Consider the following 13196-nt stretch of genomic DNA (forward strand, 5'->3'; position numbering starts at 1 on the left):
TGCTCATATCGTCGCGCCGCTAAGTTGCGGAGACGCCTCAACAGGTTGACAGTGCGACCCTTAGACCGCGCACGGTTGTCGCACCTTGGGACCGTCGAAATGCGAGCAAATTGCCATCGAAACCGAATGTAAAGTGGCGTAAAGTAAGGTGAAAGTAACGTAAAACAAGGGTGGGACTTGGTACGTAATAAAAGTCCCGTATACGTAACGTAAAACATGCGAGGGACTTGGAGGACAAGGCGCATACGTGCAGTTTTTGAATGTAAAGTGGCGTAAAGTAAGGTGAAAGTAACGTAAAACAAGGGTGGGACTTGGTACGTAATAAAAGTCCGTACGCTGTAACGTAAAACATGCGAGGGACTTGGAGGACAAGGCGCATACGTGCAGTTTTTGAATGTAAAGTGGCGTAAAGTAAGGTGAAAGTAACGTAAAACAAGGGTGGGACTTGGTACGTAATAAAAGTCCCGTATACGTAACGTAAAACATGCGAGGGACTTGGAGGACAAGGCGCGTAAGTGCAGTTTTTGAAAAAGGAGGTATTAATGATCAAGTAAAACTATAGTCTTAAGGTGATTCGATGGACGCCATATTTTGTGTCAGAACGGCATGCGATATATCGCATCAATTGGTTCCATTTTTTCAGCTACTCGTCATTTTTCTCCAATTTTGAGATCGCAATTCAGTTGTCAGGAGACTAAAGCACTCACTTACCAATTTTAACAAAGAAATTCAACGTAATAAAGGCGTAGGTTTTTTAGAGAGAAAACATCGCATTCGATACTGATATCGAAACTGCACTCGAGTGCGATATTTTCTTTCTGAAAAAAACCACGCCTTTATTACGTTGAATTTCTTCGTTAAAATTGGTAAGTGAGTGCTTTAGTCTCCTGACAACAGAATTGTGATCTCAAAATTGGAGAAAAATGACGAGTAGTTGAAAAAATGGAACCAATTGATGCGATACATCGCATGCCGTTCTGACACAAAATATGGCGTCCATCGAATCACCTTAATGCATATTATGTGAAAAATTCGATCCCATATTCCAATTTTTAAGCATCAAAAAGTCAGTTTGAACTTTTTTTCCGCCATAAAGATCCATGATATTTCGAACCTTCAAAGGCGTATTTCTCAAAATAGCAAAAATTGCACTCATGCGCCTTGTCCCTTAAGCCCCACAATTGTCTTCCTAGAAATATAAACATGAGTAAAACATAAACCTGAGTAATCATCATGATCAATAAAATGTTATTGCACTGGTAAAATTTTACTTAGCGTTATTAATTGCAGTAAGCATTTCCCTCGGTGGAATGTGCACTTGTCGGTTGAATGTTTTGTTGGAAAAATGAATTCATTTTTACTCAGTACGCTGACATTATTTAGTGTCACACGATCAAATGGGGCTATAAATGTATCACAAGGTGAAATGCTGTCATTGGCCCAAGTCATCGAATAAGCCAATCAAAACGCCTGACCTTGATAAATTGATAGGATTTGTAACGGGGATAGTTTACAGTCACTGTTTTTGAGTGGCAAAAAAAAAATGATAACGTGGTTAGAATTTTGCAACGTCAAAAAATGAACTTTTGGGGGGTATTTTTTGACCGAATATTATTGTATTTATATTATTTTCCCTGACTGATTGAGTAAAAAGCACTTTGGCACGATTCAGATCTGCGACGATAATCCCAGATGAGAAGTTTAAAAAGTTTTGAGTTTTTCGCTGCTACGCTCACATGTTCCGCAAAGAAAATAAAGTTTGGATGCTTTATGATACTTTATTATACTTCAATGCCGTGAAAGTTCAAACCCATAAAACTTTTAATGGTGACGAAGAGGCGCGGTGGCGTGGGAAAGGAAAAAGAGGAAACCTCCTGTCGGTTGTGAGTGATGTGAAAATTCCTCCATAGCGTCACTCACTGTTCACTGAAAATGTTCAGCCACATATTTGGTGATAAAATAAAATTAATTTTAAAAAAATTATGGAACGGATGTTTTCCCATTACTTCAAGCTGACCTTTTAAAGACTGATTTAGCGTCGTGAAAGTGTGAAAAAAAATATATTTTCCTCTCCTAATGACCAGGTAACCTCGATCAAATGGACGTATTTATGCTGGAAGGAACTGTGTATAAATTAAATCAAAAGGAGCTATGACCAAAAAATTCGCTTGCTTCATTAATCCTATTGATCTAACGCATTTGCACGTAGTTCCTATTAGTATAAAGACGTGAAAGTTCAAAATAAGACCTTATTACGTTTCTCCTATTTTCGGCTGTGTTGCTTACTGAGCCTTTGAAGCACCGCTTTAAATAATGCCAACGAAGACGAACACGAAATAGAAACAGAACAAGGAATAGGACGCACGTTGATGACGGCGCAGAGATACAACTATTCGTGCTTGATGGATGTCCGTGTTGCATCTGCAAAATTGAAGGCGCCATGGCGCAAGGAGTGAATCACTCGCAATGCCTCGTTCCATGCTGTCAATGAGGTGCGACGCTTGGATTCTAGAGAAAAATTCAAAAACGAGGCCCGAATGCGTCTCTCCAATATTCGGCTGTGTTGACTTTCGATTTTTTTCTGTTTTGTCTGATTCTTCCTTAGGATATATTTATAAACCCATATCTAAAGCTCGTGTGCACCGGCCCCATGTAACCCGCGGAGCACATGTTTTTAGCAAGCCTCGGGTCAGTCTGACCCGGCTTGAGCATCTTAGGGTTAAAAGGATAAAGGTCTTAAAGGCAGTCCATTTCTAGTCAAATTTCAGTCCCATAGAGATATCTAGTTTTATAATGACTTTAATGCATGACGGCTGTAATAGCATCTTTGTGTCCACAATTCTTGCGTCCGACCAAGTCGTTCGTTGTAAAAATATAAATTAGAAAATATATAAGATGCAAGTGTAAAATCAAATTTAAGTTAAATTTCTGGTCTCCGGCGTTAATGAGCGTCGTAATTAATCAACAAACTAATTATAAAACATATTTACAAAAATGAATTTAAACAAATATTGCCCCAGAAAAATACACTAATAATTACAAAAAAAGATGATTAATTCATCTTAAATTCATTCTTTATCATTATAGTTTACAGTTGGATACTCTCGGTAGAAATTAAATTATTTAAACTTATGCCTGATCCGGCAACGCTGAACAAAATATAGGGGTTAGAAGGGCGCGGCTAGAATGAAATCCGAGCGCATAATCGCCGTTTTAGTTTCCTGAGCTTCCTAGCACGATTTCCCGGCTTTTCTTGGAAGCGTCCCAAGCTTTGTTTGTGGTTGTCGTGAGCTGTAATTAGTAGTTTGAGCTGTGGTAGTGAAACAGTAAATCGTATCGTATTACCCTAAATTAAAGCGGGCAAGGGAAAAGAATCCTTCGGTCTGAGTAGGGACTCGTGTCTCGACGAAGAATGCATCACATTTTGTTTTACTATAATTGTAGTTTCGACAAAATGCAATCCTTTTCGGTAGAGAGGGCTAAATTTGCAATATTTCTCAACTTCTGCGTTTGAATGCACCTATGAATCGTTAAACTGGACTTTATTTAGCAAACGAAAAAATACTTTTTCCAGCTTACTATGAAAACACCATACGTCTCATTAGTTTTCTTGTGTAGATAGGTGTTTTTTTATGGATGAGCCAGAAACAGTATACCTTTAATAGCTTTTAGTTCAACTGCCTTTCATGTGACCATGTGAGTCATAAAATTTGAAATTGGTATTCATGAAAGTAATGCCAGAGGGAGTTCTCCATCCTAGCAGAATTGAGTATTTTTTAGCTGAATAAAAAAAAAATTCGTATAACGTCTAAAAACTGTCTCTCGCCAGATCAAGACGTCTTATTCAGACGACAATCAGTCAAGCGCCATTTCTTACATTTTCTTTAACTACGAGAGAATATTTACCCTGAAGTTCAAGTACGTGTGTGCTGACGGAATGCATGAAGCTTTGAATGCAGACAGTTCTGCTTGACCTAATGACGTCTGATTTATTGTGCGAGTACGTCAACTTATAATCCAAGCCGACACGTCAAATTATCTGGCAGTAGGAGGACAAGACATCATTTCTCGGATAGAGGAACGTTCCTCTATTCCAAGGTTGAAAATTGGACTCAAACAATTCAATTGTTCACAAGAATTAACCAGCGCGCAATTTCCGTTTAAAGTTTGTCTAATTTTAGCACGAGAGTAGAAGAAAAATCAACATAATTTTCAGCTAGAAATTCTCAAAGTTTCTCCGGTGAAAAAGCAATCTACGCGAGGAAATTTGGCAACACTAAAATATAGTTACGTTCTTTCGTGAGGGAAACGACGGAGAGATGTAAATCTAATGTGGGATGTGAGCGTCATTGTCAAGAGATCGAGCTGACAAATCTGAAAGTTATGAAAATATCCTGGTCCAAGGCCTAAGAAATAACGGGAAAGTCATCGTCAAGTCACAATGTGATGAATGCTTCGTCTTCGAATTGTCATTGTTATCCGTTCATGTAATAAACCAACATTTAACTCGGCTAGCTATGAATGTTCATGATGAAATTTGTTTTTCCTTCTCGCGTCAGTGTATTTTCCCGTCGTCGTTAATTTTTTTTTTACGTAGAATTGAATGTTATCCTGAAAAAATTTTGAAAAATAATTATCCTCCAAAATCGATAATCATTGTCAGTTAGTTTTACTTTTTTAACTAAAATAAATTTTTTTCTTTTGTTTACAGGCTAAATTAGAAACCAAGGCTTTAAAAGCGAAAAGGCCTGGTTTCACGGACGAGAGGTACAACGAAACCTCGTATTATATTGAAAATGGTAAGACTCATTTGTTTTCTTTTATTCTCTCTGGTTTTTATAATCATGATTCTCTTGTACTTTTATTCTATTATCAACTTGGAGAAGCTTGATTCTCATGTACGTCAACGTCTAAATGAAAAGGGGCCTGAGTCCACGGAGAAAAAAATCTTCATCAGAGCGATTTTTAATGACCCAGGGGTCAAAATGGCATTTTGATTTCGACAGAATACGCTCAGCTGTGATTTTAATCAGAAGTTCCGAGCGATTCACTGTATTTTTGTGCCGATTGAGGGACATTTTTGCTCCCTGAGAATGGCAGAGAAGTTCTTCAGGCGGTTGCCTCAGAAGTACGTGTTTTGAACTTCAAACTTTAGACTTCAAAGTTTTAAATTTCGGTTTAGGTTAACATACTTAGGTGTAGAAACCACATTAAAAAAGGTTTATCGAGTTTTTCATCAAGTTCGCACCTGCAGGAATGCAGATTATTCCAGGCCTCTCCAATTTTCTGCAACGCGTTTGGTTTTTGCGAAGGTCAACACAACGCGCCGATCAAAATTTTGCACTGTTTTTGGATGTGTGCCAAAGCCATATTACTCCACGAGAGGTAAAAATCTGAAAATTTTTTGGGGGAAAACTCTCAGCCCCCACAAATTTTTAACACATTCACAATTTAGTCCACGGAAAAGTGTCAGGGGTCATCCCCTAAAAATGTGGTACTACCCTAATTTGGATGTTACGAACATTTCTAATCAATTATTGTGGCAGAGCCACAACTTTTGGGTTAGTACACTAAAAAAAAGTTTGGTCGTTTGCACCGAAATTCGGTGTTCCATATCGTCCCAACTAATTCGGTTCGTCAAACTGAATTTTCGGTTTGTCAAACCGAGCTTTCGGTTCGCGTAATTGAGAAAGTGAACTAACGAACAAAGTTTGGTCATGCATGCCGAACATTTGGCTGCACGAACCGAAAGTTCAGTTTGACAAACCGAATATTTGGGATAATATGGAACACCAAACGTTTGGTTCACATGACCGAATTTTTCCTTTTCAGTGTAGCCTACTTTATTGGGGTACTACCTCAATTTATTGGAAATCATCCGACAACCCCTACCTCTTTTTTTCTGCGTCCCAACCGCGCGGTCGAGAACAATGGACCACTAGACAAGGTACGAATTTCAGCATTCTGATACGTTTTTCTCAACCAAAATTTCACGTAAAACACGATGTGCACAACGAAAATTACCGATATCAACTCCTAACGAAGATAATTAATGATTCTTGATGCGTAAATTCAAACCACCCGCTCATGAAAACTCAATGCTCTGCGTGATTCACATCGCGCGCTAAACGTTATCATGACAGTATCTGCGATTGAAACATCTGGTAACCTCAATTTTGACGCTTTGGCTCGGCTACAGCAAATTGCTTACAGTTTGAACAACAAACGGTGGGAAATGAACTTTGCTCGATTGAGAAGCTTGCTGAAACCGTTGTGGTGAACGATTTGACTCACGTAGAGCTTTGAGTTTCTTGCGAGCGGGCAGTTCAAATTTCTCGTAACCAATGTGAAATAAAAACGTTAATATCTTCGTTAGGAGTAGGTTTCAGTAATATTCGTTGCTTTAATCCTGTTTTATGTGAAATTCTGGTTAAGAAACATGTACCAGATTGCTTAAATTCGTACCTTGTCTAGTGGTCCATTGGCACCCCTGGTTCACCAGACCCAATTTGACGAAGTCCGAATGGTCATAGGACGTTTTTTTCTTAGGACGGCAGCGCTGCGCCACGGAGAGGGGGCGGCAAACGCGGAGCTCATCAATTTGACAATGAGGGGGTGTAGTGCTTAACGCGGCGTTACGATTTTCCGAAATTGATTCGCATTGTGTACCCGGGCAGTTGTGTAGCGGCCAAGTCGCCGAGGGTCGTTGTGTTGCGGTGTGACGCGGCTCGCTCTGCCCCGTCCGACCCTGTCCAGGTCCCTGTCGCAGTGAGACGCAGTGGTCATTTCCTTTAATGGATTTTCCACTCGCTCGCCATCTTTGTAAGCCCGTCGGTCGTCTGTGTAACATTAATCGATTCTTGATACCGGACAACAAACGAGGGATTAGTGTCACCCATTCTCCGCTACGCCTCCCCGCGCCCCCCTTCCCCCCGCTATTCCATTCGCCCTTTTTCTTTGATTGGAAAAAGACCGAATTTCAGCTCGCTCCTCTCAGGATAGCCTCGACCATTACCTACCCCATGGCGTAGACCAGACCGAGGTCGCATCCTCTGGTGTGATTGCTAAACCATCCACACTGGAAAAAAACACATCGGATCTAGATATATAAAAAACATCGACAAGAAAAAGTACTCTTGATTCGATCAGAATCTAGCTTAAATCAAGAACCCAGCCTCTTAATTTAAGCGGATTTCGTTTTGATTCAAGCAAAAATCCGATTGAATCAAGAGTTTTTTTCTTGTCAATGTTTCCAAGAGTCTGGACTCTGGATCCAATGTGTTTTTTTTTCCAGTGCAGGGGACTGATTATTGAAATTGGTAGACAAAGCTATAGACAAAGAAGACATCGAGAGTATGGAACGATCCTGTTGGTCGAGACGGGTGCTTCTCATAGGCATAGGTGGGAAACGACGGACCAACTGCCGGGTCTCTCGTGGGTTGCCGTTAGTTAGTCTATTACTTACCTCCTTTGTCCAATCCAACCTCCCATTTCAACCAATAAGATGCTTCATTTTTCCTCTGTCTCCTATGTATATCGCTTTTCTATTAATTTTAATGATCAGCCTGCAAGAGTTTTTTCTCTCGTCAAAACTTTATGTGGCCCCCCTCGAGGAAAGTCTCCTAGCCAACACTGTAAAATGTAAAATCGGTGTATTGGTACCATTTCGGAGAGCAATGTTTTGCAACATTTTGGTCCCAAAAATGTCAAACCGATTTGGAGTTGTCACCTTCTGTTTGCAGTTCAAGTGACGTACTTCAAAGAAGTAGCTGTGGCCCAAAATCGTAAGATGAAAATACTACTTCATGTCCTGCAATGACACAAAATGAAATACGGGAACCATCTGCAGCGCGTTCTATGACAAAATAAGCCCCAAATCTTCGAATAAAACCAGCGTTAAACTTTTTTGAAGTTTATTGTTCGAAAACGTAGTTTTGAGAGGTTCATCAGAAGTTTTCATCTGCAATGTTTTCGGTGTAAAATCCGTGGATTGAGATCCAAAACGTCCATCAGCATAAACACGATATTGCGTGTACTCCATTATTTTTAAAACTTGAAAAAGTTTTCGGTTGAAAATCCTAATTTTGGGGTTTTGACCCGCCTCGCTACACTAAAAATTTTGTCTCCATGAACCAAGGCCCCTTTCTCCAAATACCGCCTCAAATGAATGATTAAATCAATTCAATCAATTTTAGATAAAACTCTTCACCGTCATTGCATCGCTGAGGTTGTCACTATTGAACTGCCATGCCAAGGAAAAACGCCATAGTAGCCTATTTTAAATTTCCTACGTAAAATCGCAAATTTTCAGGGAATTTTGTTAATATTTTTCTTCCGATTTTCCAGAGAGTTTTGTTCGTAATTTGATCTAAAGTTCCAATGAAAAATATTCATAGCTTCCTTCAAATATGATTATTTCCTGAGAGGGAATGTGGCAAAATTCGAATGCTCACACGGCGTTCTTCCTTATCGTCTAGCTAAGGAAGAACGCCGTTAGCAGTTCCCAAATTTCCTTTGGTAAATCACTAATTTTTGGGAAAATTAGTAAATATTTTTCTCTTACTTTTCCAGATAATTTTGTTTGCAATTTTACTTAAAGTTCTCGAAAATTTATATGAAAATTATTCATATACCTTTCCTCGAGAATAAACATTTTATCGAAGGAAATTCGGCAACTCTCGAATGTTCATACGGCGTTTTTCCTTAGCACGGCAGTGAATCTCTCGTATCCGTTCGGGAGCGATAAAGGCATGCATCGAAAGCAGCGCTTCGATCCGAGGAAGGAAAAAATAAAATTGCCCAACAGTATCCGCACAATTATCGCACGCACATTCCTTTCGTCGAAAAATGATGGATGATCCGCACCGAAGAGGTGATCCGTACAACGAACCCTCTCACCGATTTGTGTCGCAGTGCTTCAACGCCCCCCTCCCCCCTATGGGTTGCCCCCTTCCATTTCAAAGCCGCCGCCCTTATCCCAAGCATGCAAGCTTTCTGTTACCTTATCCTAATCATCGAGTGCTTTTACCCTTTTCCGACATCGTTGTCAGATTGCACTGTTTTATGAGATATTTTACATTCATAGAAATATCGGAATGAAATTCCGAGTGTTTTCACTCTGGAGTGTGTTTGCTTGCCGAAGGGGTAAAATTCTCTCAAGAAGAGCGCAGTTCATCCCCCAAAAAGGAGTAGATTTCCGCTTGCATCGCAAGAAATGGATCATATTTGATTAGTGGTTCGATGGATGGTTTGGTTCAAAACAATAGAACGTAACATCAAACCAAAATTTTAGGATGTACGAGGGGCGTTCAATAAGTAAGTATCCCCCCCTCTCTAAAATCCATAAGAATGGACCAATTTTAAAAACTTGGGCTCAAAATCTTCCTTAGGATATTTTAAGTTCAACAAAACAAACCGCAACAAAATCGGACTATGTGCGGCCGAACGCGAGCCGTTTGAACGCGCCGAGGTGCTCGACGCTCCCGCCGAATCTGCGAGGATTTGAAGTCCGCTACAGGAGAAGAGCTTCTCTGCCAAAGCCTCAGTCGTTCATCACTGACGAAAAATCAAAGAAATTTTTGTAGAATAAGGGGCTTACCTCATTTCTCCACATAACCAGCTCGATCCAAGCAAGTCTGATACTGACTAAGACTAAGAGAACAGCTTTTGGATGCCTCGTGCGTGGAAGTCTTTCAGCTGACCGCGGATGAAAGAGTGGACGGCTTGTTTGACCTCTTCCACTGATTCAAAATTAACTCCTCCGGGTTCAGATTTCAGATACGATAATAAATGGCAAACCAGACCACCATTTATTCCCGTTCCTGAAATCTGAACTCGGAGGAGTTAATTTTGAATCAGTGGAAGAGGTCAAACAAGCCGTCCACTCTTTCATCCGCGGTCAGCTGAAAGACTTCCACGCACGAGGCATCCAAAAGCTGTTCTCTTAGTCTTAGTCAGTATCAGACTTGCTTGGATCGAGCTGGTTATGTGGAGAAATGAGGTAAGCCCCTTATTCTACAAAAATTTCTTTGATTTTTCGTCAGTGATGAACGACTGAGGCTTTGGCAGAGAAGCTCTTCTCCTGTAGCGGACTTCAAATCCTCGCAGATTCGGCGGGAGCGTCGAGCACCTCGGCGCGTTCAAACGGCTCGCGTTCGGCCGCACATAGTCCGATTTTGTTGCGGTTTGTTTTGTTGAACTTAAAATATCCTAAGGAAGATTTTGAGCCCAAGTTTTTTAAAATTGGTCCATTCTTATGGATTTTAGAGAGGGGGGGATACTTACTTATTGAACGCCCCTCGTAAGTTGGAAAAGATGAAAATGAAATCCCAACAATTTCACCTTTCATCGCCATTTGGTGCTCGAACCTCGAACGAATGAAAGACCAGTCACAAAAGACCCATTCTCTCAGATTTGTAAATTGACTTTTGAGGCTATGTTCACTCATGTTGACCCAATTGATATCGATACAATCTCACCTATTTGATGTATTGAATGCGATTTATTATTTTAGACGTTTTTAAAATAAAACCGAGTTAGGAAGATGGCAACGTCGCGAACCGAGATATGCGTCCTTGCAGTTTCAGCGTCGATATTCAATTTCGATAGCCGTTTTTCCAATAAGAGGACGAGACTATATCAGGATTCGGTAGGATAGTACGGCAATAGTGTTTCTATTCTTCCGGGTTGCGGTGCAAGAGGCTCGGAAGTCCATCCCGTATATTCCGGGGCTCTAATGACCGGAGTTGGAGCAAGTAGCCTTTGGCGTGGCTTAATCTTCCAACTTGGGGCTATTAACGCTCTTCGAAAATCTAACTTCATTTGCCCATTATTTCATGCACTCGAACCCATTTTTCATCGCGTCCGCCGCTCGCCGTCCACTATTCCATGTGAGCGAAATTCGCCCTGACATTCCCACGTTGCCTCGTCCGTTCTGGCTGAAAAGTGGCTCTACACTGGAAAAAAAACACATTGGATCTAGAGTCAAGACTCTTGAAAACATTGACAAGAAAAAATACTCTAGATTCAATCGGATTTTTGCTTGAATCAAAACGAAATCCGCTTAAATTAAGAGGCTTGGTTCTTGATTTAAGCTAGATTCTGATTGAATCAAGAGTACTTTTTCTTGTCGATGTTTTTAAGAGTCTGGACTCTAGATCCAATGTGTTTTTTTTCCAGTGTGACTCCATGAGGGGGGGGGGGGGGGGTTGTCTTGACTCTCAGTATAAAGGGACTCTAGGTTGGCAGTGTGAAAATGAAGCTGGCGGCATTTGCAGGAATCCGAAAGGGAGTCGCTGTTTTTGACGCGGCGGCTGATAGCGCGTCGTGGCGCGACGACGCTTGGCGTCGCGACGCGGTGAGGTGCGGCAAGGATCGCTCGCGCCTTTTAAAAAGGCTCCGGAACCGGGATCCGAGAGCCATCAGTGTTTAATTCTCCCCCGTCAGGATTGGGATTGTCGTATGATTAACAGCCCCGAACAATGGAATTTCAACAGCCGCTTCCACGGTTGTCCTCCCGTCCTCCGCCGCACAGTGGGAGAGGTCGGACAAAGTTTGGAAACTTTAAACGCTCTTAACTCCGTTTATGCGAGACTTTGAGGTTCTAAAAGTGGCTTCGTTGGTTTTCTCTTGAAATTTTCTTCCAGAGGCACCCCTTACGACTGAAAATGTGATGAAATAAACATTAAAATTTGCAGTTTTAGTAAAAAATTTCATTTCCGACCTCTCTAATGGAGATGTTGCATGTGTGAGGAATTTGCGATTTGACTGTTGATTCGGATGTAAAAGTTCGCGAGGAACACGATAATGCCACTGGTTTTCTCTGAAATCAACTCCCAAGCTCAAAAAAAGCTCTCAAGTTCAGGCCAAAATGGAGGGGATTTCCCTCGCTATCCTGAGAGTCCACTTCTAAATCAAGAAGAACTCTCCATGCAAAGATAGGGAGCAAATACATTAGCAGGGATACCGTGTTTTCAGTTTTGGAGTCCCCAGATAAAGTGGCAGCCCTGTCAATGTATTTGCTCCCTATCTTTGCATGGAGAGTTTGTCTTGATGTAGAGATGGACTCTCAGGATAGCGTGGGATATCCCCTCCATTTTGGCCTCAACTTGAGAGCTTTTTTTGAGCTTGGGAGTTGATTTCAGAGAAAACCAGTGGCACCATCGTGTTTCTCGTGAACATTTACGTAAGAATCAGCAGTCAAATCGCAAATTCCTCACGCATGCAACATATCCTGAGAGTCCACCTCCATATCAAGACAAACTCTCCATGCAACGATAGGGAGCAAATACATTGACAGGGCTGCCACTTTATTTGGGGACTCCACAACTGAAAACACGGCAACCCTGCTAATGTATTTGCTCCCTATCTTTGCATACAGAGTTTGTCTTGATGTAGAGGGGGACTCTCAGGATAGCGTAGGATATCCCCTCCATTTTGGCCTCAACTTGAGAGCTTTTTTTGAGCTTGGGAATTCATTTCAGAGAACACCAGTGGCACCATCGTGTTTCTCGCCAACTTTTACATAAGAATCAATAGGCAAATCGCACATTCCTCACACATGCAACATCTCTATTCCGAGTGTTTTCACCCTGTTGTGTTTGCTTGCCAAAGGGGTGAAATTCTCTCTAGAAGAGCGCAATTCAGCCCCCAAAAAGGAGTAGATTTCCGTCTGCATCGCAAGAAATGGATCGTATTTGATAAGTGGTTCGATGGATGGTTTGGTTCAAAACAATAGAACGTAACATCAAACCAAAATTTTAGGATTTAAGTTGGAAAAGCTGAAAATGAAAATCCCAACAATTTCACCTTTCATTGCCATTTGGTGGGGCCAAGATAGGGATCTTTGCAAAGAGAGTTTGTCTTGATGTAGAGGGGGACTCTCAGGATAGCGTGGGATATCTTGAGAGCTTTTTTTGAGCTTGGGAGTTGATTTCAGAGAAAAGTGAGAAAACCAGTGGCACCATCGTGTTTCTCGCGAACTTTTTCGTAAGAATCAACAGTCAAATCGCGAATTCCTCACACATGCAACATCTCCATCGACCCGATCCAATGTGCGCCGGGCGACCATCTCCCTGGGGACTCGCACGAATCTGGCAGCCGTGGGTTACCCCACCCGCGGCCCCCTCCGCGGCTCCACCGGGAAATCCTCTTTCGAAAAATACGTCGTCGGCCGGGGAGAGCTTTAAAAAACGCCG

The 13196-nt window shown here is 41.4% G+C and overlaps 1 protein-coding gene across 3 annotated transcripts in view; it reads left to right on the forward strand.

Moving 5' to 3' along the window:
* LOC109041789 (pseudouridylate synthase RPUSD2) overlaps positions 1 to 13196 on the forward strand; it is a 335027-nt gene that overhangs the window by 292732 nt on the left and 29099 nt on the right. For all 3 annotated transcript variants that reach the window (XM_072302098.1, XM_019058214.2, XM_019058219.2), the window contains one exon: positions 4712 to 4799. In XM_072302098.1, coding sequence (XP_072158199.1) covers positions 4712 to 4799 — 88 coding nt within the window. The remainder of the gene's footprint in view (positions 1 to 4711; positions 4800 to 13196) is intronic.

Source organism: Bemisia tabaci, chromosome 7 (genome assembly GCF_918797505.1).
Source record: "Bemisia tabaci chromosome 7, PGI_BMITA_v3".
Taxonomy (NCBI): Eukaryota; Metazoa; Arthropoda; class Insecta; order Hemiptera; family Aleyrodidae; genus Bemisia; species Bemisia tabaci.